Genomic DNA, 24,289 nt, shown 5'->3' with positions numbered 1-24,289 from the left:
ATCTTGGTGAAATTCACATAACCTGCAGTTAACTGTTTTAAAGTGTACAGTTCTATGGTATTTATTCAAAATGTTGTGCAAACCACCACCTCCCTCTAATTTCAAAACTTTGTCACCTTAGGAAAAACACCTCGTACCCATTAAGTAATCCTTCCCCACACCTCTCTTCCCCTCTGGTAACCACTAGTCTGCTCTTTGTCTCTGTGTATTTTCACTTCTGGATATATCATTTGAAAGGAATCATACAATATGTGACACTTTGTGTCTGGTTTCTTTTACTTCTTTTTTGTAAAAACTTAATGTTTCCAGATTGTAGCATACTTAGTGTCCTTTTTATGCCTCAGTGGGGATCCATTGTATGTAGACACCAGCTTGTTTATCCACTCTTCCTTTGGTGGCTATTTGGGTTGTTTCCACCTTGGGGCTATTGAGAACAATGCTGCCATATACATTCCTGTAGAAGTTTCTGTGTGGACATATGTTTTCATTTCTCTTGGGAACATATCTAGGTGTGGATTTGCTGAGCCACAGAGTAATTCTATGTTTAACTTTTTGAGGAACCACCAGACTTTTTCACAGCAACTGCACCATTTTACATTCCTACCAACAACATACTAGCCAACACTTGTTACTTTATTTTATTTTTATTTTTATTTTATTTTACTTTTTTTTTTTTTTTTTAAATAACTAAAGCCATCCTGGTGGCCTGGTGGGTATGAAATGATATCTCTTTGTGGTTTTATTTGCATTTTTCTTAATGATCAGTAATGTTAAACACCCTTTCCCATGCTTGTTGGCCATAGATATATATTCTTTGGAGAAATGTTTATTCAAGTTCTTTACTCATTTTTTAATTGGGTTATTTTGTTGTTGTTGTTGTTGAGATATAGGAGTTCTTTATATATTCTGGATTTTAACCACTTATCAGATAGATGATTTTTCAGGACCTTTCTCTCACTCTAAAGGTTGCCTTTACACTCTCTTGATAGTTTCCTTTGATGCATTGTTTTTAAGTTTGATGTAGTCCCATTTGTCTATGTTTGCATTTGTGTCTGTGTTTCTGGTGTCATATCCAAGAAAGCATCACCAAATCCAATGTCATGAAGCTTTCTCGCTATATTTTCTTCTAGGAGTCTTACAGTTTTTGGTCTTTTGTTAAGGTCTTTAATCTATTTTGTTTTGAGTGAATTTTTATATATGGTATAAGTTAAGGGTCCAACTTCATTCTTTTGCTTGTGGGTATACAGTTTTCCCAGAACCATTTATTGAAGAGACTGTTCTTTCCTCCACGGCGAGGTCTTGACACCTTTGATGAAGATCATTTGACCATATATATACATGGAAGTTTATTTCTGAGCCCTTTATTCTCTTTCACTGATCGTGTTTGTCTCTATGTCAGTGCCACAGCCTTTTGATTATTGTAGGTTTGTGTAATATGATCTGGAATCAGGAAATGTGAGGCCTCCAACTTTGTTCTTTTCAACATTGTTTTGGCTATTTGGAGTCCCTTGAGATTTCATAAATTAGGATGATTTTTACTATTTCTGCAAAGCATGCCATTGAGATTTTGACAGGGATTGCTTTGAATTTGTAGATTACTTTGGATACTGTGGATATTTTAACAATATTAACTCTTCTAATCCATGAACACAGGTTGTCTTTCTCATTTATTTTTGTATCTTTTTAATTTTTTTTATAGCAACGTTTTATAGTTTACAGTATACAAGTCTTTTACATCCTTGGTTAAGTTTATTCCTAAGTACTTTATTCTCCTTGATGCTATTGTAAAGGGGATTGATGTCCTAATTTCCTTTTTGGATTGTGCATTACTAGTGTATAGAATTGCAACTGATTTTTCTGTGTTGATATTTCATCTTGCTACTTTGTTGAATTTATTTATTAGTTCTAACAGTATTTTTATGGAATCTTTAGGGTTTTCTACATATAAAATCATGCCATATGTGAACAGATGTAATTTTACTTCTTTCTAGTTTGGATGTATTTATTTCTTTCTCTTGCCAATTTCTCTGGATAGGACTTTCGGTACTTTGCCGAATAAAAAGAGTGAGAGTGGACATCCTTGCCTTGTTCCTTATCTGAGAGGAAAAGCTTCCAGTTTTTCACTGTTGAGGATGATACCAGCTGTGGGCCTTTCATATGAGGCCTTTCTTGTGTTGAGGTAGTTTCCTTCTATTTCTGGTTTGTTGAGTGTCTTTTTTTTTTCCCCCATGAAAGCGTGTTGAATTTTGTGAAATGATTTTCCTGCATCACTTGAAATGACCAAGAGGGTTTTTTCTTCCTTCATTCTGTTAATGTGATACAGCACATTGATTTTTGTATGTTGAACCATCCTTGAATTCTAGCAGTAAATCTCACTTTTAATGGTGTATAATCCTTTTAATGTGCTGTTAAATTTGGTTTGCTAGTATGTTGTTGAGGATTTTTGCATCAATGTTCATAAGGGATATTGGTCTGTAGTTTTCTTTTCTTGTAGTATTTTTGTCTGGTATTGGTATGGGGAAATGCTGGCTTCATAGAATGAATCTGGAAATGTACCCTCCTCTGCAATTTTTGGAAGTATTCAAGGAGGATTGGTGTTAATTCTTTAAATACTTGGTAGAATTCTCCCACGAAGCCATTTGGTGCTAGGCTTATATCTGTTGGAAGGTATTTGCTCACTGATTCAATCTCCTTTCTAGGAATAGGTCTGTTCAGATTTTTTTATTTCTTCACGATTCAGTCTTAGATGATTATATGTTTCTAGGAATGGATCCATTCTTCTAGGTTATCCAATTCGTTGGTGTATAACTGATCATAGTAGTCTCTCATAATCTCTTTTATTTCTGCGACATTAGTTATAGTGTCCCCCTTTTCTGATTCTGGTTATGTGAGTCTTCTCTCTTTTACAGTTAATCCAGCTGGGCATTTATCAGTTTTGTTGTTCTTTCCAAAAGTAAATTATTAGTTTCACTGATTTTTTTCTTTCATTTTTCTGTACTGTATTTTACTTATTTCTGCTCTAATCTTAATTATTTCCTTCCTTCTACTAACTTCCGATTTAGTTCTTCCTTTTTCCACTTCCTTCAGATGTAAGGTTAGGTTGTTGATTTGAGATATTTCTTCTTTTTTGATGTAACCGTTTAACACAATAAATTTTTTTCTTAGTACTGCTTTTACAGTATTTCATACATTTTGTTATTTTGTTTTCTCGTTTTCATATATTCCAATTTTCTAATCTCCCTTGTGATTTCTTCTTTGATCTGTTGGTTGTTTAAGAGTGTGGTGTTTAATTTCCATGTATTTCTGGATTTTACTAGTTTTCCATTGGCTCTTGATTTCTAATTTTGTCCCTTTGTGATTAGAGAAGTTTTTTTTTAATGATTTCAATTTTGAAAACTTTCAACACTTGTTTTATAGCCTAACATATGGTCTCTCCCAGGGAATGTTTCATGTGTACATACAAGGAATATGTATCCTGCTGTTGGCTGGTGGTGTGTTCTGTATATATCTGTTAGGTCCATTTAGCCTATGGTTTTGTTCAAGTACTCTTTCCTTATTGACCAGCTATCTGGTGGTTCTACCAATCATTGAAAATTGGGATTGAAATCTACTTTTATTATTTCTCCCTTCATTTCTGTCAATGTTTGTGTCATATATTTGGGAGCTCTGACATTGGGTGCATATATATTTATAATTGTCATATGTTCCTGGTGGATTGACCCTTTTATCATTATATGATGTCCTTCTTTGTCTCTTATAACAATTTATGACTTAAAGTAGTAATAATTTGCTGATTTTTCCTCTGCTTGATCAAGTCTGCTTTTAAACCTCTCTAGTGAATTTTTCATTTCATAGTTATTATAGTCTTCAGATCTGGAAGTTTTTTGGTTCTTTTTTTATAGTTTCTGTATTTTTATTGATATTCAGTTTTGTTCATGCAACATTTTCCTGATTTTATGTAGTTGGCTGTGTTCTCTTTGAGGTCACTGAACATCCTTAGGACAGTTATTTTGAGTTATTTGTCAGGTCGCTCAGAGATTTCTCATTTCTTTAGGAGAGATTTCTGGAGACTATTTTGTTCTTTGATTGGGCCACCTTTCCCTGTTTTTCTATATACCTTAGAATCTTTAGTAGAGATCTGAGTATTTGAAAAAAACTGGTATGTCTACCAGTCTTTATAGACTAGCTTCTTACAGGGAACGATCTTCACCAATCATCTGGGCTAGAGACTCTGGGGATCTTTCAGACCTTTTCTGGGGTGTGCCTTCTCTAGGCTTGTGTGTGTAATTTTTCATTTAAAAAGAGGTGTACCCCTTTCTCTCAGGAGCCCATAATCTCTTGCTCCCTCTAGTGTCTTGTTTTGATATTGCAGTGTCTCTGGTGCTGTAACAAAGCCATGGAACTCCCCTTTTTATTAGCTACCCCTAAGATGGTATTCAGAGTATATCACCATTCCCATCAGTGCTCTGAATCACATGAGATGGAAACCAGTCTCTTGGGAAGCCCCCCCAAAAGCCAGAATGTTGGATGCATGTTCCTCTTTTCTTTCCCTTCTGAGGGGGAAGCCAAGACCTGGGAATTTTCTCCTAACCGCACTGCACTATGCCAGGGAAGCAGGGGGCCTAGGCCAGGCAAAATGCAACAGCCTTTTCTATCCACTTTAATCCACTATTCGTCTTGGCTTTGTGTTCATCTGGAGTGCTGTGACCTCTTCACTGGTTTCAGGAATTCTCACAAAGGGAATTTGGTCCAAATATTGATGAGTCAGTATCTCCTAGGGAGGAATGGGAGCCTGGGGTTTCTTAGTCCACCATCTTGCTGACATCACTCCAATTTGGATTTTTTAGTAAGAATTTTTGCTGTTATCTGACAGGTGTTCTTGTGGATTGAGTCCTGTGGTTGTGCTGGGTTTGCACTGTATTCTTCCAACACCCTAAATCTAAAGGAAGTGACCCTTTCATCAGTAAGAGAATAATTATGAAATGCCCTCTTCTCTCTCCCTTCCTCTCTCTCTTTCTTCCTCCTACCCCCCCCCCCCCCGCCTCTCTCCCTCTTCTTCCCTTTCTTTCTCTCCCCCTCCAGGAGTGTCTGATGTAGCAGTAGCTGGACTGGAAGTATCCAGGACCTGGGCCATCACAGGACACTGGCTTCCACTGGAGTCTCATAGCCTGGGTTCATCAGCTCATAGAAACTTGTCATCAGTTCTTTGTGTACCAAAACAATGAACCCAGAAAGTTTAGGCCTATTTAGGCTTTTAAAAGGAGGAGAGGAGATCAAAATAGCTAGAATGAGCTGGTAGAAGAATTACGGCGCTGAGGCAAATATTTGGCTTTTGATTTGCTTCCCCTCCCTTTGCTTTGCTCTGTTTCCCAGAGTTACTGCTAGGCATAGGGTGTGAGATCTCTTTGAAGCTCATTTTTGTTCCTGTCAAATGTTAGGCCTAGGGAGAAAGGAATGGGTTCCAAATATGCCAAAAAATTGAAAAAAAAAAAAAGTTATGTATATTGAACTTCTTCAAAATCAGATAATCAAATTAGGTAATAGGGAAGAATGTCTACCATAATTCACAGAGATGGTTATTTTTAACTCACACAAGCTACCACAGTCCTGATGGACAAGAGGGTATGCCTGTGATTCTGTCAACTGATACCTGACATCTGTCTGAGAGATGGTTCTCAGGGGAGGTTTTACTGAAAAATCGTCTTTCCATATGTTTTCTATTAAGATCACTTTCTTTGTTTTTTGTCCTCCTTTTTTTCGTTTTAGGTTAGATGCATATAAGCCCATGCGGTACTTGGAAAACAAGGCAGCTTTAAACAGGGCATTAGAACGGTTGAATTGGCCTATTTCGTTGAAGGAGCTGTCAATGCTGGAAAATGAAATCCTAGCTGGGAAAATGTACATCCAACAGGCCATGGAGCTCCAGGAGGCTGCCAAGAAGGAGAATCACCTGAGCACGTCACAAGGAGAGGTGGGTGCCATGGAGGTATCTATATGTCCTCCCTCCTTCCTGTCCTAAGTCATTGCCATCCCTGCACTGGCCTTCCTTCGTCCTCTTCTACCCCCTTCCACACTGATTTCTAGAAGAGTTAGAACCAACCCAGTTAAAGTGTCAGGACTTCTTTTCAACGAAAGGAAATGCCATTTGGTTTTAGTATGGCCTTCTTTTTTAAACAATACACTTTTAATTAAAAAGCAAAGTTAAACAGAAGTATAATGTAGTGATCAAAGGCCCGAAATTTGATATGAGCCAGACAGGGTCTAGCCTCAGATCTGCCACCTAATCCCTGTGTTATCCTGGCCAGTTATTCTCTCTCTCTAAATCTAAGGGTTTTTTTTTTTTAACTGTAAAATAGGAATATTACTAATATCTGCCTCATAGGGTTATTTTGAAAGTAAAATGACTTTTTAAAGTACTTCATATTGAAAAGTCCCCCCATAAGTGTTAGAAATTATTATTAATAGAAGATAGTTTTCAAAAAGAAAAAATATCTTATAATCTGACTGCATTATTATTACCACTTTGTATCACTTACTTTTAGCTTTCTTTCCCTCCTTGAGTAAATTTTTTACATAGAAGCAGAGTCTCCATAATCATTTCATATTCTGCTTTTTTCTTTAATTGCAGTATAGATGATACATGATGTTACATAAGCTTCAAGTACCAACATGGTGCTTTGGCAATTTAATACGTTCTGCTGTGCTCAGCACCGTGTAGCTACTGTCTACCACCACACAACACTATTACAGGGCCGTTACAGTACACTACAATACAATGTATTCCCTGTGCTGTAAGTTTTATCCCCAGGACTCATTCAGTCCCTAACTGGAAGCCTGTACCTCCCACTCCCCTTCACCCACTCTACCCATCCCCTTCCCTCTGGCCACCACCAGTTTGTTCTCTGTATTTATTGGTCTGTTTCTGCTTCTTTTTGTTTGTTCATTTGTTGTTTTTTAGATTCCACATACAAGTAAAATCATACGATATTTGTCTTTCTTTGTCTGACTTATTTCACTTAGCATAGTACCCTCTCGGTCCATCCATGTTGTCACAGATGGCAAGATCTCGTTCTTTTTTATGGCTGAGTAATATTCCACTGTATGTATATGTGTATGTGTATATAATATATATATACACCACATCTTCTTTATCCATTCATCTATCAATGGACACTCGGGTTGCTTCTGAATCTTGGCTATTGTAAGTAATACTGCGATAAACGTAGAGGTGCGTGTATCTTTTTGAATGAGTGTTTTTGTTTTCTCTGGGTAAAGATCCTACGGTAATTCTATTTTTAATGATTTGAGGAACCTCCACACTGCTTTCTATAGTAGCTGCATCAATTTACATTCCCACTAACAGTTCACGAGAAATCCTTTTTCTCCACACTCTTGCTAACACTTGTTATTTCATGTCTTTTTGATTCTAGCCGTTCTCACTGGTGTGAGATGATGTCTCCTTGTGGTTTTAGTTTGCATTTCCCTTATGACTAGTGATATTGAGCATACCTTTAAGTGTCTGTTGGCCATTTGTATGTCTTCTTTAGAAAAATGTCATGTTCTGCTTTTTTATTTGGCACTATCTCATACACTTTCTCAGTTTTTTCTGAATCTTCAGATTTTTTTGGTGGTTATATAATATTTCATGGTGTGTATTATACCCTGATTTATTTAATTCTTCACTGAATGTTAGATATTTGGGATATTTTTTCAGTTTTCTTCTCTTTCACATGTATTAATGACTTCTATGGTGTATTTGGTTTATTTTGTTAGGACAAATTCCTAGGAGTGGGATCCTTGGTTCAAAGGGCATGAATATTTTGCGCTGTAAATACTTATCGCCAATATAACACCCTCTTTCTGACTGTGTGTGAGTGTGTATAGAGCTGGAATAGATCATTTGAAGTATTACTGAATTCTGTGTAATTTTGGTATATTCAGTATATATTCACTAAAAATATACCCAAAGAACTGACCTTTGAGATTCATCCTTTTTGGTTTCAGTCTTTGCTAAGTAATATTGGCTTTGCTTGATTTTACAGTCTGTATTTGCTGCCCTGGATGCTTTGGTTCTGTTTTGTTTTGTTTTGTTTTTCTTTAATTTTATTTTTTCTTACAAATCACACTTTCCCCCTCCATTGTAGAAAGCTGTCTTTTCTACAGAATGCAAAAATTTTATCACAAAACCTCTTATGGCTATTAATGTTATTCAAACAAAGTGACTTCCCCCAAAGAATTGTTCAGTATTCCCTTGAGAGGCACCATCTGATGCCTCCAAATACATGGCTATCTGTTGGCCCCCCTCACTGGATGCCCTGTGGGCACCCAAGAATCAAGAAGACAAGTGAATTAACTCCCTGTCTCTGAAAATCTGCTCTTCTTTTCATCATGCCTCTTCTTTGTTGTTTCATTTTTTTCATTGACATATTTATGAGTTCCCATGAGGTGCCAAGCACTATTCTAGGCACTTAAAGTACCTAAACACACAACCAGGCACACTCCACCCTCATTCTAGTCAGGGAGAAGGACCAGTATGAGTCCCAGATGATGGACTTGCCCACACTGAACTGTGGAGACGGTGCCTAACGGCAGACTCTGTTAGCATTATTTTTTTCTATACTTTATATTGCATTTAAAAATGGGAAGTGTTGCTGATGGAGTAAAAAAAAGCCTCTAGTGATTCAGAGTAAAGACAGTGTGTTCTACTTGGATTTGTCTGGAATCCTGGAAATCAAATGTTCATTGCTCATGAGATATGGATTAATTGTTCGATTTTTTAATTCTCTTACCCACAAAGTGGGAATAAAAATACTTTCCATCATTTTTTTTTTATCCAAAAATACTTGTTCACGTCCTATCACAGGTCAGATCCTGTGCCTGGCACAGGCGAGAGGCAGTGAAAAGCCTGTCTCATTCTTTTCTCTCTACTTGGGGTCTCCCAAGGGGATAATATACATTGGACACAAAATGGGCTCTGTTAACTGCATTGAAGACATGGGCCCAGCCTAGTGAAGATCTACTGCAACAGAATGTAACCTCCACGAGAGCTGAGACCTCGTTCGACTTTATTTGTAGCTGTATCTGCAGCCCTGAGAATGGCACCTGGCACACAGTGGACACTAGACAAATAGTTATTGAATGCATGAAACCCAGATCCTTCTAGCAGAGAATTAGAAATGTCACAACAGAGGCACACCCACAGACCAACTGGAAGATGGGGAAAAGTGAACTGGGGAGTTGGGGGAGGCTTTACAGAGGGGATAGTTAAGTTTGGTGTGGAATGATTTGTAGGATTTGAGGGTTGGGAAGTGAGAAATGTTCCGAGTGAAAGAAACGGCTTATGCAGAGGCAGGGAAGTGGGATGAACATGGCATGTTCACCAGGGATATGGCAGGAGACAAGACAGGAAAGGAAGATGGCACCGGAATGCACGGGACTTGGAATTCTCTCCTGGGATCAGGGACTCGTGCCTGTTGGAAATGGAAACCCAGGGAAGGATTTTCAGCAAGTGGAAGACATTAACAGATTTATATTTTGGCAGCATGATGAGGCCCAGTGTAGAAGGGAGAGAGCCAAACTGGGTGCAACACTGTTGAGCAGTTTTGAGTCCTGAGCTAAGCCAGAAGACTGAGGAGGAAATAGAGAAAAGAGATATGAGCTGGTAGAAAGTGAATGTGTGGGGTGAGCCAGAAGGCAAAGCTAAGGATACCCAAAAACTTTCTGTCTTGGACCCGGGGGAAGCAGGCAGTGTTAACCCTTCTGTGTCATTTCTGCTCCTCAGGGACACAGATGTTCCCTGGCCAGCCCATCTAAACACCCTGTCATTCTCTAACCCCTGACCACATTTGTGTTTTCTTCATAACACATTTCACTTGACATTATGTACGTGTTTGTTTATGATCTGTCTTCCCTGCTAGAATGAGGGTGGGACTTGGTTCTCTGTATTCTAGGTACTCCCAGTGTCTAGACTAGTGCTTGGTACCGAATACTCATAAGTATTTGAATGAATAAATGAAAGAATGAACAAGAGGAAGAGGTACAGTAAGAAGAAGAGCATATTTTCAGGGAAAGGTAATTCATTTTAGGTCTTCTTGATTCTTGGGTGTCCATGGGGTATCCAGGTGAGAAAGGCCACATGTTTGGAGCTCAGGAGGGAAGTCTGAGTTAAGGAGATAATTTGGAGGTCATTTGAGGTGCTGAGAGAAGAGACAGTGGAAGGGATGAAAACAGGAAAGTTAGAGGAGCAGGGGGTTCAGAATAGAGTACGTGATGTGAGAGCCCAAGGAGAGGTGGACAGAACCCTGGATCTGGAGTCACAGGCCTGAGTATAGTCTCACCTGCAAATTTCTAGTTCTGTGGCCTTATGTAGGCCCCCTAAGCCTAGTTTCCTCATCTTTAAAATAAAAAAGCACCTACCGAAAAGTGGTTGTAAGAAAATGCACGTTGTGTGCTTAGGGCAGTGTGCAGCACTGCGGGCTCAACAATAAATTCACTCAACAGGTTTTACCCACTATTGCTGTATCCATTGTTAAAGTTTCTACTGAGGAGTTTTGAAAAGTCATACAGAAGGATGTCTCCAAGCCATTTGATTTGGCAAGCAGATCAGTAGTGATCTTAGTGAGAATAATTTCAGTAGAATTGTGGGAGCAGAAGCCAGTTTGCAGCGGGTAGAGGAGTGGGTAGACCTGAAGAAACTAAGTATAGGAAGTGAAGATTTGGTTTCAAGATCTTCATAGGGAAGGAAAGGAGGAAGAGATGGTGAGAAACTTGAGGCACGAGCCAGAGTGAAAGAAAAAATTTAGTGTATGTAATGATATTGATGCATCCGCTGCTGCCCCCTTCTTGGTCAGGGGCTAAGGTTTTCTTTCACTGCCCTGTCCCCACACAGGGTATGCAAAGACCCCACTGTCTGTTCTGGGAAGTGTCCACGTGCCCAGGACAGTTATCCACAAGTAATAAATTGTGTGTGGTGGGGGGCTCATACTTAGCATCTTATCTTCAGAGTTCTTTCCACTTTTGGCATGGCCCTCAGCAATGGGATATTTTGTATATTATTAAAATGATACTTCTCCTCACCATGTATGGTGTATTATGAGATACTTTAATTCTATTTCTGCCATGCCCCACTGGTTTGACTTCATGACCCACTAACAGATCTCTGTCTCCTAATTTGAAAAATATCGGTTAGGACCAAAGCTCAAGATTGCAAGGGCTTGTGAGACCCTGGGGTGAAAATTCATCACAGATGAAAGTCATTTTTACTGATTTGTATATAAATATAGTCTGATTATAAATTATTTTTTTTAAGGATTTTATTTATTTGACAGAGCGAGTCAATGAGAGAGGGAACACAAGCAGGGGAAGTGGGAGAGGGAGAGGGAGAAGCAGGCTTCCCGCTGAGCAGGGAACCTGATGCGGGACTTCATCCCAGGACCCTGGGATCATGACCTGAGCCAAAGGCAGACGCTTAACAACTGAGACACCCAGGCACCCCTGATTATAAATTCTTTTAGCAAAGGCCAAAGATGTTGATCAGTGATTGTAAATTGGAGAGCAAGAAACCATCTATTATTTATTAAGGTCCCCTATAGTTTATTGACAACATGTAGCAAAAGGTGATCAAAGTTTGTTAGGAATGGGGATCCAATTAGAAATACCCGCACACAGTCAGAAGGGATTGGCCAGTGGTCACTTTAGTCCACTTGGTCCACACCAGGGTGTGATATGGAGTGTGGATGTCTTTGGTTCTCTGATACGTAGTCATCCCACTGGTTCCTGAGTTTGGGACAGCTTTGTGATTTTTCTGTTGGTAAGGATCAGATGTGGGGAGAAGTAGCTGCATATGTTGGTGCCTGTACCTTGGTTTTTCCACTCAGGCTTTGACTGACATTCCTTTGCTGGCCCCAGGATCGAACCTGAGGGGAGAACCATCATTCCACCTGCTCTGCCCACCGTGGTTACATTCCATGCTTGACTGAAGAATTGCTTACCCTATTTCCTTAACCCACTAGTTTTGTGGTGTCCCTAGAGACAGGTGCTTGGTTCACCTGACATAATGAAAGGAAAAATCTGAAGTCTAAAATTTTAAATTCCCCTTGAAAACTCCCTCTGCTCACTCCCCTCCTATTGCCATGATTGCAAATTTCACCATCATTGGCCAATCAAAGCTGTGCTATGGTGGAAATCACCACTGGGCATCTGAATTATAATTAACCTTCCATAGTTCTCCCTGGGAGCTTGGTCTAGGCACAGCCATGCTATCCTACAACATTTCCTTACTACATAAGGATTATTCTCCAGAGCAAATCCTTTAGGACCCAGGCCCGGAAAGATCCAATAGGCTCTCAACACTTATAACCTTGACTCTCTTGGAAAATTTGGAGGCAGAAAATTTTGTGAAGCATCTGTAAGCAACCCTAAAGGGGTCTTGGAAATATATCTGTATGTAGCCACACATGGTTATTTCTCCAGTTGTGACAGGTAAAGAACCTGGAACCCATGGTCTTTAGGGATGGTGCATTGAGTCCTCCACTCTGAAAAACTACCCAGGAGAAAGAGTGTTGGGGAAAGATGTAGGTGAGGCTGGGTGAGGTGGAACTGGGAGAATGAGGGAAGGAGAGAGAACATTTGGATTGGAAAACATTGTCGGATTACCCCTATTTCTTTATCCCTTTCTTCCCCTACCAATCTTCCTAGTTCTTATGTTCCATAGATGAGAGGAACCATATGATAATTGTCTTTCTCTGCTTGACTTATTTCACTTAGCATTATCTCCTCCAGTGCCGTCCATGTTGCAGCAAATGTTGAGAAATTGTTCTTTTTGGTAGCTGAGTAATATTTCATTGTATATATGGACCACGATAAGAAGGGGGAATGAAGCATGAGAGACTATGGACTCTGAGAAACAAACTGAGGGCTTCAGAGGGGAGGGAGGTGGGGGAATGGGATAGGCTGGTGATGGGTAGTAAGGAGGGCACGTATTGCATGGTGCAATGGGTGTTATACGCAACTAATGAATCATCAAACTTTACATCAAAAACCAGGGATGTACTGTATGGTGACTAACATAATATAATAAAAAAACATTTTAAAAAAAGGAAAACATTGTCGGGAAAACAGTGACTTTGACACTGGGAGGAAGTTGGGAAGATTTAGAGAGAAATTTCTTTGAGTTGTATAAAATGGAATCAGAATAAGTAGAGCTATTATATTTGCTCCCAAATAATGGTTGGACCTGTTGTTGTTCTTGCATTTTACAGTTCTTAATATTTCCTCTTTAAAGGGAGAAGGGAAGCCTCCCACGATAACCCTTTACAACTAGTCAGCCTTCCTCATTCCCCTAGAAAAACTTGAGTCTGTTCTGCTGATACTTGAGTCTGGTAGGAAGACTGACTCTCTAGGGACTGTGAATTGTTCTTCAGCAGCACCTAAGATCCCCTGTTTTGGTGGTGGAGAAATAACAAGTCTGGGTTGGGCATCATTGATGTTGCCATCACAGAAAGAATGACCATGCACAAGGATACCAGCACCATGGAGGTAAGTTAACACCTGGAAAAGAGACCCCAAATGGACTCTTGAGGGATGATGGTAGGAGATGTGGCCCAGTGGGGCTAAAGTGTCAGAGTGAGGTGCACTGATGGGACAGGAAGGGGTGCTGAAGGGGGAGTGCTGCCAGCCTCATGATTGTGCCACAGTTAGCTGGGGTCTTAAGGAGAGAATCTCACTCAGGAATACCAGTCATTGGAGGGAATTAAAAGAAGGGAAGAGAAAACTCCCACCAAGTTTAAATATTATCTAAAAAGTTTTCTGCCTGGGATCCTGATGTTCAGGAGTGGGAAGGTGGGTATCAGCTCTAGGGAATCCCTGAGGTGACAGAAATCACTGCCAGATTGTCTTTTCATTCTATAGCTAAAGACAACCTTCTTTGCTGGAGGTTTTAGCTGGGCAGACCTCAGCATTGTCCTGCCTAGGTTTTTTCTCATAGGCATAAATTCTATCCTCAGCAAGTTCAGGGATGGTCATTGACCTCCCCATCTGGAGGAGAACTGAGTGTGGAGAGCTTATCAGTAGGATCCAGGAGGAAACAGAATCTCATTCAGTCAGTTCAAGTGAAGAAACGTTAATAAAGGGACTGTTCATAGAGGTGGATGTAGGTCTAAGGCAGCCAATGGGATTTGGGGCCCCCAGTGACTAGCAATAGTAGGAAGTTGCCACCACTCCTAGACTTGAAAGGGTGGAAGGAAATGGTGCTCCTGGAGTCCTGTGAGAGCTAAGTCCACTAGCAGGAATGGGAGGTAGTTCTAGAGAGACAAAGGGCAGGGAAGGAGCATGGAACCAATACCCCAGTCTTTCCTCTTCCTGCTGCCCTCTGACCTTCTGCCTGCCATTGGCTCATCCTGCCCAGAAGCCTGCCAGCAAGGGAAATAATTCAGGTGGTGTTTTCCATGGGGGGGTCAGCTTCCTGGGGCAGGGAGCAGGGCAGGGCAGAATGGATTTGGGGGCAGGTGGGTGGACCAGAGTAACCAGCAGAGATGTCTTGAAAATTTTTCTTAAAGACCCAGCATTTATTTTTATACTGTAGCCTTGAGTGAGATATATATTTGTATATAGTAGATAGCTGGTTGTGGTCCACATTCCAGGCAGTGACACAAAAGTGGCTCCAGTATATGGCTTTTGTTCATCTCTGGAGTAGCAACATATGGATAACTGAATCAGTAGCATCTGAATTACAGCTTACAAAGCTGTGGTAATTTTCAGATTTAAATGCTTAAAACATTTCAAATTTTTCTCTCTTTTTTTTTTTTCCTGAAAGAGCAATGAAGAAATATTCCCTGAGAAGATGTTACAAGTTTACTTTTCACTTGGAAAATAATTTTATGCAGCATCTAATGCATATATATTAGGTTCCTTTGCCACCACCAAAGAAAGAAGAAGGGGGGAGGGGAGGAGGAGGAGAAGAAGAAGAAAAGAAAATTCATTTTTCCCCCCACAAAAGCCCTTTGATTTGCTATTGATTAACATTTATTGGAGACTTTACTTTCAGAGTGGTTAACTCCATACCCCAGCACGGCACGGTATTAGGGAGCGGAGGACTGTTTTGTGGTTCAGGGCTTCATCCTGTGACTGGTTTCCTGTGCTTCCTAAGGAGCCACACACACACTGCACAAGAACCACAAACTGGGAGGAGAGTTAAAGCCAGGCAGCTCAGCCAATCAGTGATCTGCTCCGGAAGCAACCCTCAGCAGAGGGAAATGAAAACTGCATCTAAGTTCTGGGGATGTTTGTTTCTCATGGTGTGTTTTCTAAAGTTACACTATTCCCTGAGGAAGAAGGAGAAAACAACTCCAGTAAAGCATTCTCCAACCCCCTTTGGATTTTAAAGCAAAGCTAGGTGTCCAAGACTCCTCACAGGGGATAATAATTCCCTCTGTATGTCTGCCTGGCCACAGTGTTCTCCTTAAGCCTTGGATTCACATGCAGTATCGTTAGTGTCCCCATGGGCCCCAGGGCTGAGCTGCTGTGCTCCTGAGAGGTCTTATAAGAGGGCTTAGCTTCCTCCTCAGAAGGGCAGAGCTGAGGCAGGAAATTCCCCTTAGAGCTTCACTCCTTCAGTGTGGTGGTTTGCCTCATGTTAAAATGCAGATGCCTTGGGAAGGGAAGCACATGAAGCTCTCTGACTCATTTACTCGGGTGGTCACTCCATGGCCAAGAGGGGCTGGGCAGGAGTTGGCCACTTGTGATACACATTTTCCTATAAGGTCTCCTCATTCTCTTCCCAGAACCCATTTATAAAAGGGATGCAGATCCTAGGTATTCTCAGGGGAGAGGACATCCCTCAAAATCTAGCTGAGGACAAAGATTGGTGAAGGTCAGCAAATACTCCGGGCTGGCCCTGTCCTTTTCACCAAGGTTTTAAAGGGAGTTGAATTATTTACAGAGACAGTTTGCAAATGTTCTGGTCTTATATTTAGGTATCCTAGACAGAGGAAAGGTCAAACCATACAAGATACTGTAAGTCTTATCTTGATTACAGCGATCACAGACTTTAGTTGGTCTTAAAGACAAGACATGGACAGAGAAGCATGTTGGAGCTGCTGGGTGTCAGCAGTTCAATGATTTGGGGCAGAAAAAAAAATATTTAGTAGTGGTTTCAAAAGATTTGGAGCCAAAGACTAGTTCTATTTAAGTTGTAGAAATGCGTGGAAAATTTTAAAGTATCAAACATTTAGTAACTTCACTTCCCACAAATGCAAACCTGAAAACATGACTTCAAAATTAAATAATAAATGAAAGGAGGGTGGCACCATTTTGGATCCTGTTCTACATCACCTGGTAATTGAATCTGACAAGGAAATGAATTGGATTCTCTGAATTTTAGAAACAAGGCAAAATCAAATTACCCAGTGGACAGCATCCCCACTGACAGTATCATTGCCCATCTGACTTCCCCACTGAGACTCACATGCGACAATTCTCATGCACCTAAACCTAGAGATATGTTGCCTTATTTATTGCTAGCATTTTTGTTTTCACTCTCTACCCCTTCTGACTCTTGTCCTCCATAGATTTCTTTGCAAAATAAGTAAGAGAAGGACAAATACCCTATGATTTCACTCATATGTGGAATTTAAGAAACAAAACAGATGAACATGGGGAAGGGAAGGAAAAATAAAGTAAGATGAAAGTTGAGAGGGAGGCAAACATAAGAGATGCTGAAGTCTAGGAAATAAATTGAAGGTTGCTGGAGTGGGAGGTGGGGTAAGGGATAATTGGGTAGTAGGCATTAAGGAGGGCACCAGATGTGATGAACACTGGGTGTTACATGCAACTGATGAATCATTAAATTCTCCCTGTGAAACTAATACAAAAAGAGGGGAAAAACCCCAAGAAACTCAATGACCTGTTTGTATTTCAGGTGTGCATAGGTGAAGGCATGCCAGGAAAAGAACAGAGCTGTACAGTGTCTCTAAACTTTGACAAGATTCAAAAAATTGTGGCACATTGTCTTTCTGGAAAGGTGCTGTCAACTTGTGGCTGAAGTGATGGTGTGTCTAGCTGCCCTTGTTGATATCCTTCCATCCTGGCAAACCAATGCTCTATTTTTATGAGCAATGGAATGAACCATTGTACTAAAGCTGGCCCCATAGGTTTGTTTTCCCATGGCTACTCTACTTAATCTGTGGTGTAGCTGAATTGATTTGCAGTGACATGAATGAATCGTTGCGTGTACAGTGACTAGTTCTTTCCATAAAGCTACGTGTTGTGGAAATAATCAGAAATGAATTATTGCCAGTAGTAGTAACAGTTGGACACAAAAGCAGAGTAAATGTGTTGCATATACAAAGCTCTCTAAGACTATGGACTATGAGAAACAAACTGAGGGCTACAGATGGGAGGGGGGTGGGGGAATGGGATAGGCCGGTGATGGGTAGTAAGGAGGGCACATATTGCATGGTGCACTGGGTGTTATACACAACTAATGAATCATCGAGCCTTACATCAAAAACCGGGGATGTACTGTATGGTGACTAACATAATATAATAAAAAATCATTATTAATAAAAAAAAATAAAATAAAAAATAAAATTTCCACTGGTGAAATAAATGATTATTTTCCAAAAAAAAAAAAAAAAAAAAAAAAAAAAAAAAAAACAAAGCTCTCTAGTACTGTAATAGTCCTCTCAGGTGAACCCATAGGTATATGGTGATTTGAAAGTAGTTGATACTTTTCAGCCACTTAGACATTTTCTTAGGTGGCGTTTCCAGTGTGTGAAAAATGAACATGATAGTACTCTGTGTTGCTACTGTTCATTGTTGTTGCCCATGCAGGCAATGTCTTCACAGAGTGAATGGTGGTTCTATATTAGATGAATTGGGAAGTGAGTGACAACTACAGAGAAAAAAGAGCTCTCTGATGATTTTGGGCCATTGACTTCAGATTTGTACCTATGAAAATGTAGAAAAAATTTTTATCAGCTTCTGGTGAGGATATTGAGAAAATAAATATTTGGAATCTAGAGACAGAGGGCTAGTAAAATGGTGTGATTATACTCATTTAGAATTTTTAAAGGAATTTTAAATATGTCTAGGCATAGATTCTAGTAAGTGGTTTGTCTGTTATATTGATGAAATCTGAAGGGGAGGTTGCCTTTCTGGGATCAATGTGGACATCTTTTTAGAAGTCAGGGTGTTATCTATCTGGAGGTGGAGAGGCTGTCTGGTGACCTCCACGGTTGTTTGGTCTGTGATGTGGACACTGGTGGTGTGAAGCAAGGTGGCTTTGTCAGTTAAGCTGTATGTAGAGGTGAGGTTTTTGCAAGAGCTGATTTAACCTGGCATATTCCAGATTCTAAATTCTATCAGCAGTGAGAAGAATACTTTACATGGAGTCTTCTACTGAGGAAATGATTGTAGGAAACTGTGGTGTGGGCATCTCTTTGGAGCATTATGATGGTATTATGATGGAATATTGTGCTGCAGACATTCACCGTTCTGGTTGTTGCAATCCCCTTATGTTATAAAAACTGCAAACAAAAATATCATGCTAGTGTCCCTGTCTTTGTATATACATGGTCTGACAGTTTCTCCAGTAATGCAGAAAAAGGTCTAGTAAGGCCTAGATTCTTCTGGACAGAAATATGGAATTAGAAGATGTTAGAGGTCATTTACTTTGTACCATCTCTTTGCTTATGCAAAAATTGAAGCCCAAAAAGTTAAAAGATTACCCAAAGTCACAAAGCCAGCTAGGCAGCGATTGGTCCTAATTCTCCTGTCTCATGGTCCAGTTTCTGCCCTTTGGGGCCATTTCAGACTGCAGTAGGTCATTCTAAAGCTCCTGTGGGAAGGACTACTTAGGTTTCTCCTCTGGCTGAAAGCCCAGGAACAAACAGGTAATAGTCACCATCCACCGGGATGTTGGGCCATTCTCTTTGAAATAATAACTGCATCAGTAAAAATAGAAATTACATGAGGAGGGACTCCAGCAAAATCTGTTGAAAATGGAGCATCATAAACAGGAGGGTGATATTCAGCTTATATTTGGTACCCATGGCTGCATAGGTGTGAAGTCTTGTTAATATCCCATAGTTCCTTCAAGAGACCTTAACGCTTTGATTCATACTTTTGAGGCTCTGGCTCTGATTTCCTCTCCCCTGAAATGAACCATACTCCCACTTCTTTTGATGAACCAAAAAGCATCTCTAAACAGATCCAAATGATAGATGGCTGCAACAGAATCCAGTAACATCACGGCACCAGGGAAATGAGCCCACTTATTTCCAGAGCCCAAACCGTACTAAACACAAATAATGACCCAAGAGCAAATTGTGTTCAGACTATCTGAAGTTACTTAAAGGTTTATAGTCAAGTGTTTCATAAATTAAAGGCTTCATTAACTGAAGACCTGTGTATGGACTCATATGCATTGAATACTTTATTTGAGATACAGCTATAGCATTGCAAAAAAGTAACATCAAAAAGCATGTGGAAGCACTTTATATTCACTTTGTATCATGGAGGAGGGGGCATTTGATGGTCTGTGAAAAGAAGCTGGAGAATGATGTCATGGGGGCACTCTGATTAGGATGGAAGACGGATTTCTTTGAGAAACCCAAGAATTAATAAGTTAATGGTCAGGAATTTTTTTTTAAATGAAAAAAAAATCAAAAGAAAAATCTCCAATTTCCACAATGTAGTGATTTGAAGAAAAAGATCTGATTTTCATACTGTAAAATTCACCTACTTCAATTCAGTGATTTTTAATAAAACTGACAGTGTTGTCAACCACCACCAAAATCCAGAGTCAGAGCATTTCCGTCACCCCAGAAAGATCCCTCATGCCCATTTGTAGTCAATCTCTATTTGCACCCTTAGCCCTATGTAACTACTAGTTAATTTCTATCTCTATAAATTTGCTTTTTCTGTGCATTTCATATATAAGTGGCTGAATGATATTTCATTGTATGGATATGTGACATTTAGTTTATCCATTTCCCCAGTTCATGGACATTTGGATTATTTCCACTTTTTCATTGTTGTGAATAATGCCGATATGAATACATAAAAGTCTCTGTGTGATATTAGTTTTCATTTTTCTTGGCTAGATATCTAATAGTAATATTTCTGGGACATATGGTAAGTTTATGTTTAATTTTTAAAGAAATTGCAAAAATTTTTCCCAAAGTGTTGAAAATCAGTTAACCATAAATGTAGAGATTTGTTTCCAGACTCTCAATACTGTTCCATTGATCTTAGGACTATCCTTATGTCAGTACTGCACTTTCTTGATAAGTTTTGAAAACAAGAAGTATAAATCCTACAAATTTGTTCTTTTTCCACATTGTTTTGGCACTTTTAGTTTCAGTATCTTAGTTTCTACAAAAACCCCACAAAACAAAAAACTTATTGAGATTTTGATATGTATGAATTATATTGGATCTGTAGATCTGTTTGGGGAAAATGGCTGTATTAACAATATTAAGGTTTCTAATCCATTAACATGGTATGTCACTCGTTAGATCTTAGTTTCTTGTAGCAGTGTTTTATAGTTTTCAGTGTATAGGTCTCACTTATTTTGATAAATTTTTTCCTAAATATTCTATTATTTTTGACTCTGTTATAAATGGAATTCTTTTCTTCACATTATTTTCAGATTGCTCATAGCTGGTACATAGAAATACAATTGATTTTTTTTTTCTTGCTCTGTTTGTCTTGTATCATGACATCCTGCTGAACTTGTTAATTAATTCTAGTAGTTGTTGGGTGGATTCTTTAGAGTTTTCCACATAGAAGATCATATCATTCATAAATAAAGATAGTTTTATTTATTCTTTTCCAATCTGGATGACTCTATTTTTTTCTTGCCTGATTGCACTGGCTGGAACCTCAAGTACAATGTATAGGAGTGGCAGAGTACCTTTCCTTGTTTCTGCTCTTAAGGAGAAGTCATTCGGTCTTTCACCATTAAGGATCATGTTTGATGTAGGCTTTTCATAGATCCTTTTCACCAAGTTGAGGAAGTTCCCTTCTATTCCTAGTTTGTTGAGAGTCTTATCATGAAAGGGTGTTGGATTCTGTCAAGTGCTCTTTCTCCATGCATTAAAATAATATGGTAAATTGTCCTTTGTTCTGGTAATATGGTGTATCATATTGATTTGTGGATGTTAAATCAGCTTTGCATTCCTGGGATACTTAGTTGATGTGTACAATCCTTCTTGTATATTGCTGGATTTATTTGCAAACATATTTTTGCATCTATATTCATGAGGAATATAGGTCTGTACTTTCCTTTTCTTGTATCTTTGTCTGGTTTGGTATTGGAGTAATACATGGCCTTTCCTTCTCTAATGTAAGTGATCTTCCCAGTAATTTCTGGTTTCCTGGGGTTCCTCTTCCAGCATTTGTCCTCACATTTATTGGGAATTAAAAATAATGACTGTTCTGGATGATGCAATGGAGGCTTTGGGATTTTAGAGAGAGTGGAGGGTGGCGGGGATTGGGTCTTTCTATTAATGATCAGTTCAACAAGCATAGAAAATAAGAATTTAGAGTTAGACTCTACCAATCAAAGTGATGTTACCAGTTTCTTCATGTAGTGGACACAACGTGACATTCACTTCAAGCCTTGACTCATAGGGTACCATTTGGAAATTATAGAGCGGTCCTTTCCTTTGCTTTTTCTGAAATTACCTGGGGGTAAAGTTTTCGCAGAGAGATTATAACTGAGCTGGGCTTTGGACAGATTATTTGAACAGGAAGGACCTTGCTCATTTTTAAAAATCATTTTCCTCTGTGTGCTTCAGATTGGATCATTTCTGTTGATTCGTTTTCAAGTTTCTTTCTTCTGTCGTATCAGTTCTGTTATTGAGCCCTTTCAGATATTGTGTTTTTCACTTCTAAGATTTTCATTTTTTTTTATAGTTTGTATTTCTCTGCTGAAAAAAACTACCTTACCATTCATTTCAAGAGTATTCAACCACATGGACTGTAGTTATAATTGCTGATTTAAAGTCTTTACTGATTATTCTGACACCTGGGTCATCTCACCACTGTGATCTATCGATCGCCTTTTAAGGAATTGATCATATTTGCTTGCTTTTTAAAAGTATGTTGTAGTTTGGATTGTATACTGGATATATTGAATATTACGTTTTAAGACCCTGTATCCTATTACATTCTCTGGAAGAGGTTCACTTTTTTCCTGTTTTAACAAAATTTGATTAAGTCTAGGCTGCAAATTTTGTCTCACTTTCTATGGTCATTGGTTCCCATATATTAGTTCATATATCAGTTTTAAAAGCCTATTCTTAATAACATAGAAAGTATTGCAGAGTGATTATCAAAGTATATGGATGATCTGTAATTTTCGATAGTGCGTTTCTCAGTAGAGAATCCCAAGCTACCCTGTATCTGTGATTTTCACTGTGTTGATTTTTTAAATCAATTATTAATGTTTTATATTTTTTAGCAACAGAAACTTCAAGGAAATCCAACAAAGAAAACCAAATCAAAAAAATTGGATCCCCTCAAAGGCCAGAAAGTTATTGCAAGATGTGATGAAAATGGCTTTTACTTTCCAGGTAGATATTTTGTAAGACTCCTTTGTTAAATAATATGATATCAGGGACCCGAGGTTCTCAAACTGTGCTTTCCTCAGAACACTGGCATTTCATGAGCTGTACTAAGGAATTCCACTTCTAAAATGAAATGATGGGGTTTCTACCTACGTTTGTGAGGCTAAATAGCCAGAAAATGTATTTATTTTAATCTTTCATTTGTTTAGTAAAAAATTTTTACTATACATCTATGTTCTATGAATGTAATATTCCTTAAGTGCTGGTTTAGTGTAGACCAGCAGATGAAAATTATTGTCTTTGTGGAACTTACATTCTAGTGAGGGAGACAGACAAGCAAGCAAATACATACAATATGTAGTGTGTCAGATACAGTGTTGTAGAGAAAAATCAAGCTACAAAGGGAATTGAGAGTGTCAAGGTAAACCCTGAAATTTTAAATATGGTGGCTGATGAAGAACTTCTTGGGAAGGCGATGTGCGAATAAGACCTGAGGAGGAGCAAGCTGTGAAATTATCTGGGGGAAGAAGTTCTTTTATGTTTTTCTAAGATTCATTTATTTTGAGAGCGAGAGAATGTGAGTACAAGCAGGGAGATGGGAAGGGCAGAGTGAGAGGGAGAGAGAGACTCCTCAAGCAGACTCCCCACTGATGACAGAGGCCGACGTGGGGCTTGATCCCAGGACCCCAAGATCATGACCTGAGCCGAAATCAAGAGTTGGATGCTTAACCTACTGAGCCACCGAGGAGCCCCTGGGAGAAGAGTTCTTAGCAGAGGGAGCAGCAGTACAGAGTCCTGAGGCTGGAGTACATATGGGCTGTTGGTGGAAGAGGCCAGTGTGGCTGGGCCTGAGAGATTTTCCCAAGAGTTTTTGGGACATGAGATACTGAAGGAACTAGCCAGGTGCAGTTCAAGTGAGAGCTTTGTGGACGGTAAAAATAATATGTATCTAGAGGTAGAGACAAACATTTTCTACCTGGAGAAATAGAACAGATTATGGCTGGAACCTAGAATGCAAAGAAATGGTAGAAAATAATAAAGGTCTTCAGAGAGGGAGGTGTAGGGCCATTCATAAAAGGTCATGATAAGAAGTTCGGACTTTCAAACACTTGGAGACTAAGAACCATCCTGCTCAGGAATGACTCGATAAACCAGGAAATCAAAAATCAAATTAAACAATTTATGGAGACCAATGAGAATGAAAATACAACAGTCCAAAACCTATGGGACACTGCAAAGGCAGTCCTAAGGGGGAAATACATAGCCATCCAAGCCTCACTCAAAAGAATAGAAAAATCTAAAATGCAGTTTTTATATTCTCACCTCAAGAAGCTGGAACAGCAACAGAGGGACAGGCCTAATCCACGCACGAGGAAGCGGTTGACCAAAATTAGAGCTGAAATCAATCAAGCAGAAACCAGAAGTACAGTAGAGCAGATCAACAGGACTAGAAGCTGGTTCTTTGAGAGAATCAATAAAATTGACAGACCACTGGCAAGACTTATCCAAAAGAAAAGAGAAAGGACCCAGATTATTAAAATTATGAATGAAAAAGGAGAGGTCACGACGAGCACCATTGAAATTGGAAGGATTATTAGAAATTTTTATCAACAGCTATATGCCAATAAACTAAGCAATCTGGAAGAGATGGAATCCTTCCTGGAAACCTATAAACTACCAAGATTGAAACAGGAAGAAATTGATTCCTTAAACAGGCC

General features: G+C 39.2%; 1 protein-coding gene across 12 annotated transcripts in view; it reads left to right on the top strand.

Annotated features, from left to right (window-relative positions):
• The window catches only part of VWA3B (von Willebrand factor A domain containing 3B), a 215,316-nt gene that overhangs the window by 167,562 nt on the left and 23,465 nt on the right, over positions 1–24,289 (top strand). For 11 of the 12 annotated variants that reach the window (XR_007190847.2, XR_006408145.3, XR_006408143.3 and 8 more), the window contains 2 exons: positions 5,767–5,971; positions 22,466–22,577. Coding sequence is in view for 9 of the 12 variants with exons in the window: in XM_044378496.3 (XP_044234431.2) it covers positions 5,767–5,971; positions 22,466–22,577 (317 nt within the window). In the remaining 3 variants the exon portion in view is untranslated. The remainder of the gene's footprint in view (positions 1–5,766; positions 5,972–22,465; positions 22,578–24,289) is intronic. The other variant, XM_044378518.3, reaches the window with a different exon arrangement.

This window comes from Ursus arctos, unplaced genomic scaffold, assembly GCF_023065955.2.
Source record: "Ursus arctos isolate Adak ecotype North America unplaced genomic scaffold, UrsArc2.0 scaffold_8, whole genome shotgun sequence".
Classification (NCBI taxonomy): Eukaryota; Metazoa; Chordata; class Mammalia; order Carnivora; family Ursidae; genus Ursus; species Ursus arctos.
Note: the sequence above shows the minus strand (reverse complement) of the source record. Positions and strands in the feature narration are given on the sequence as shown.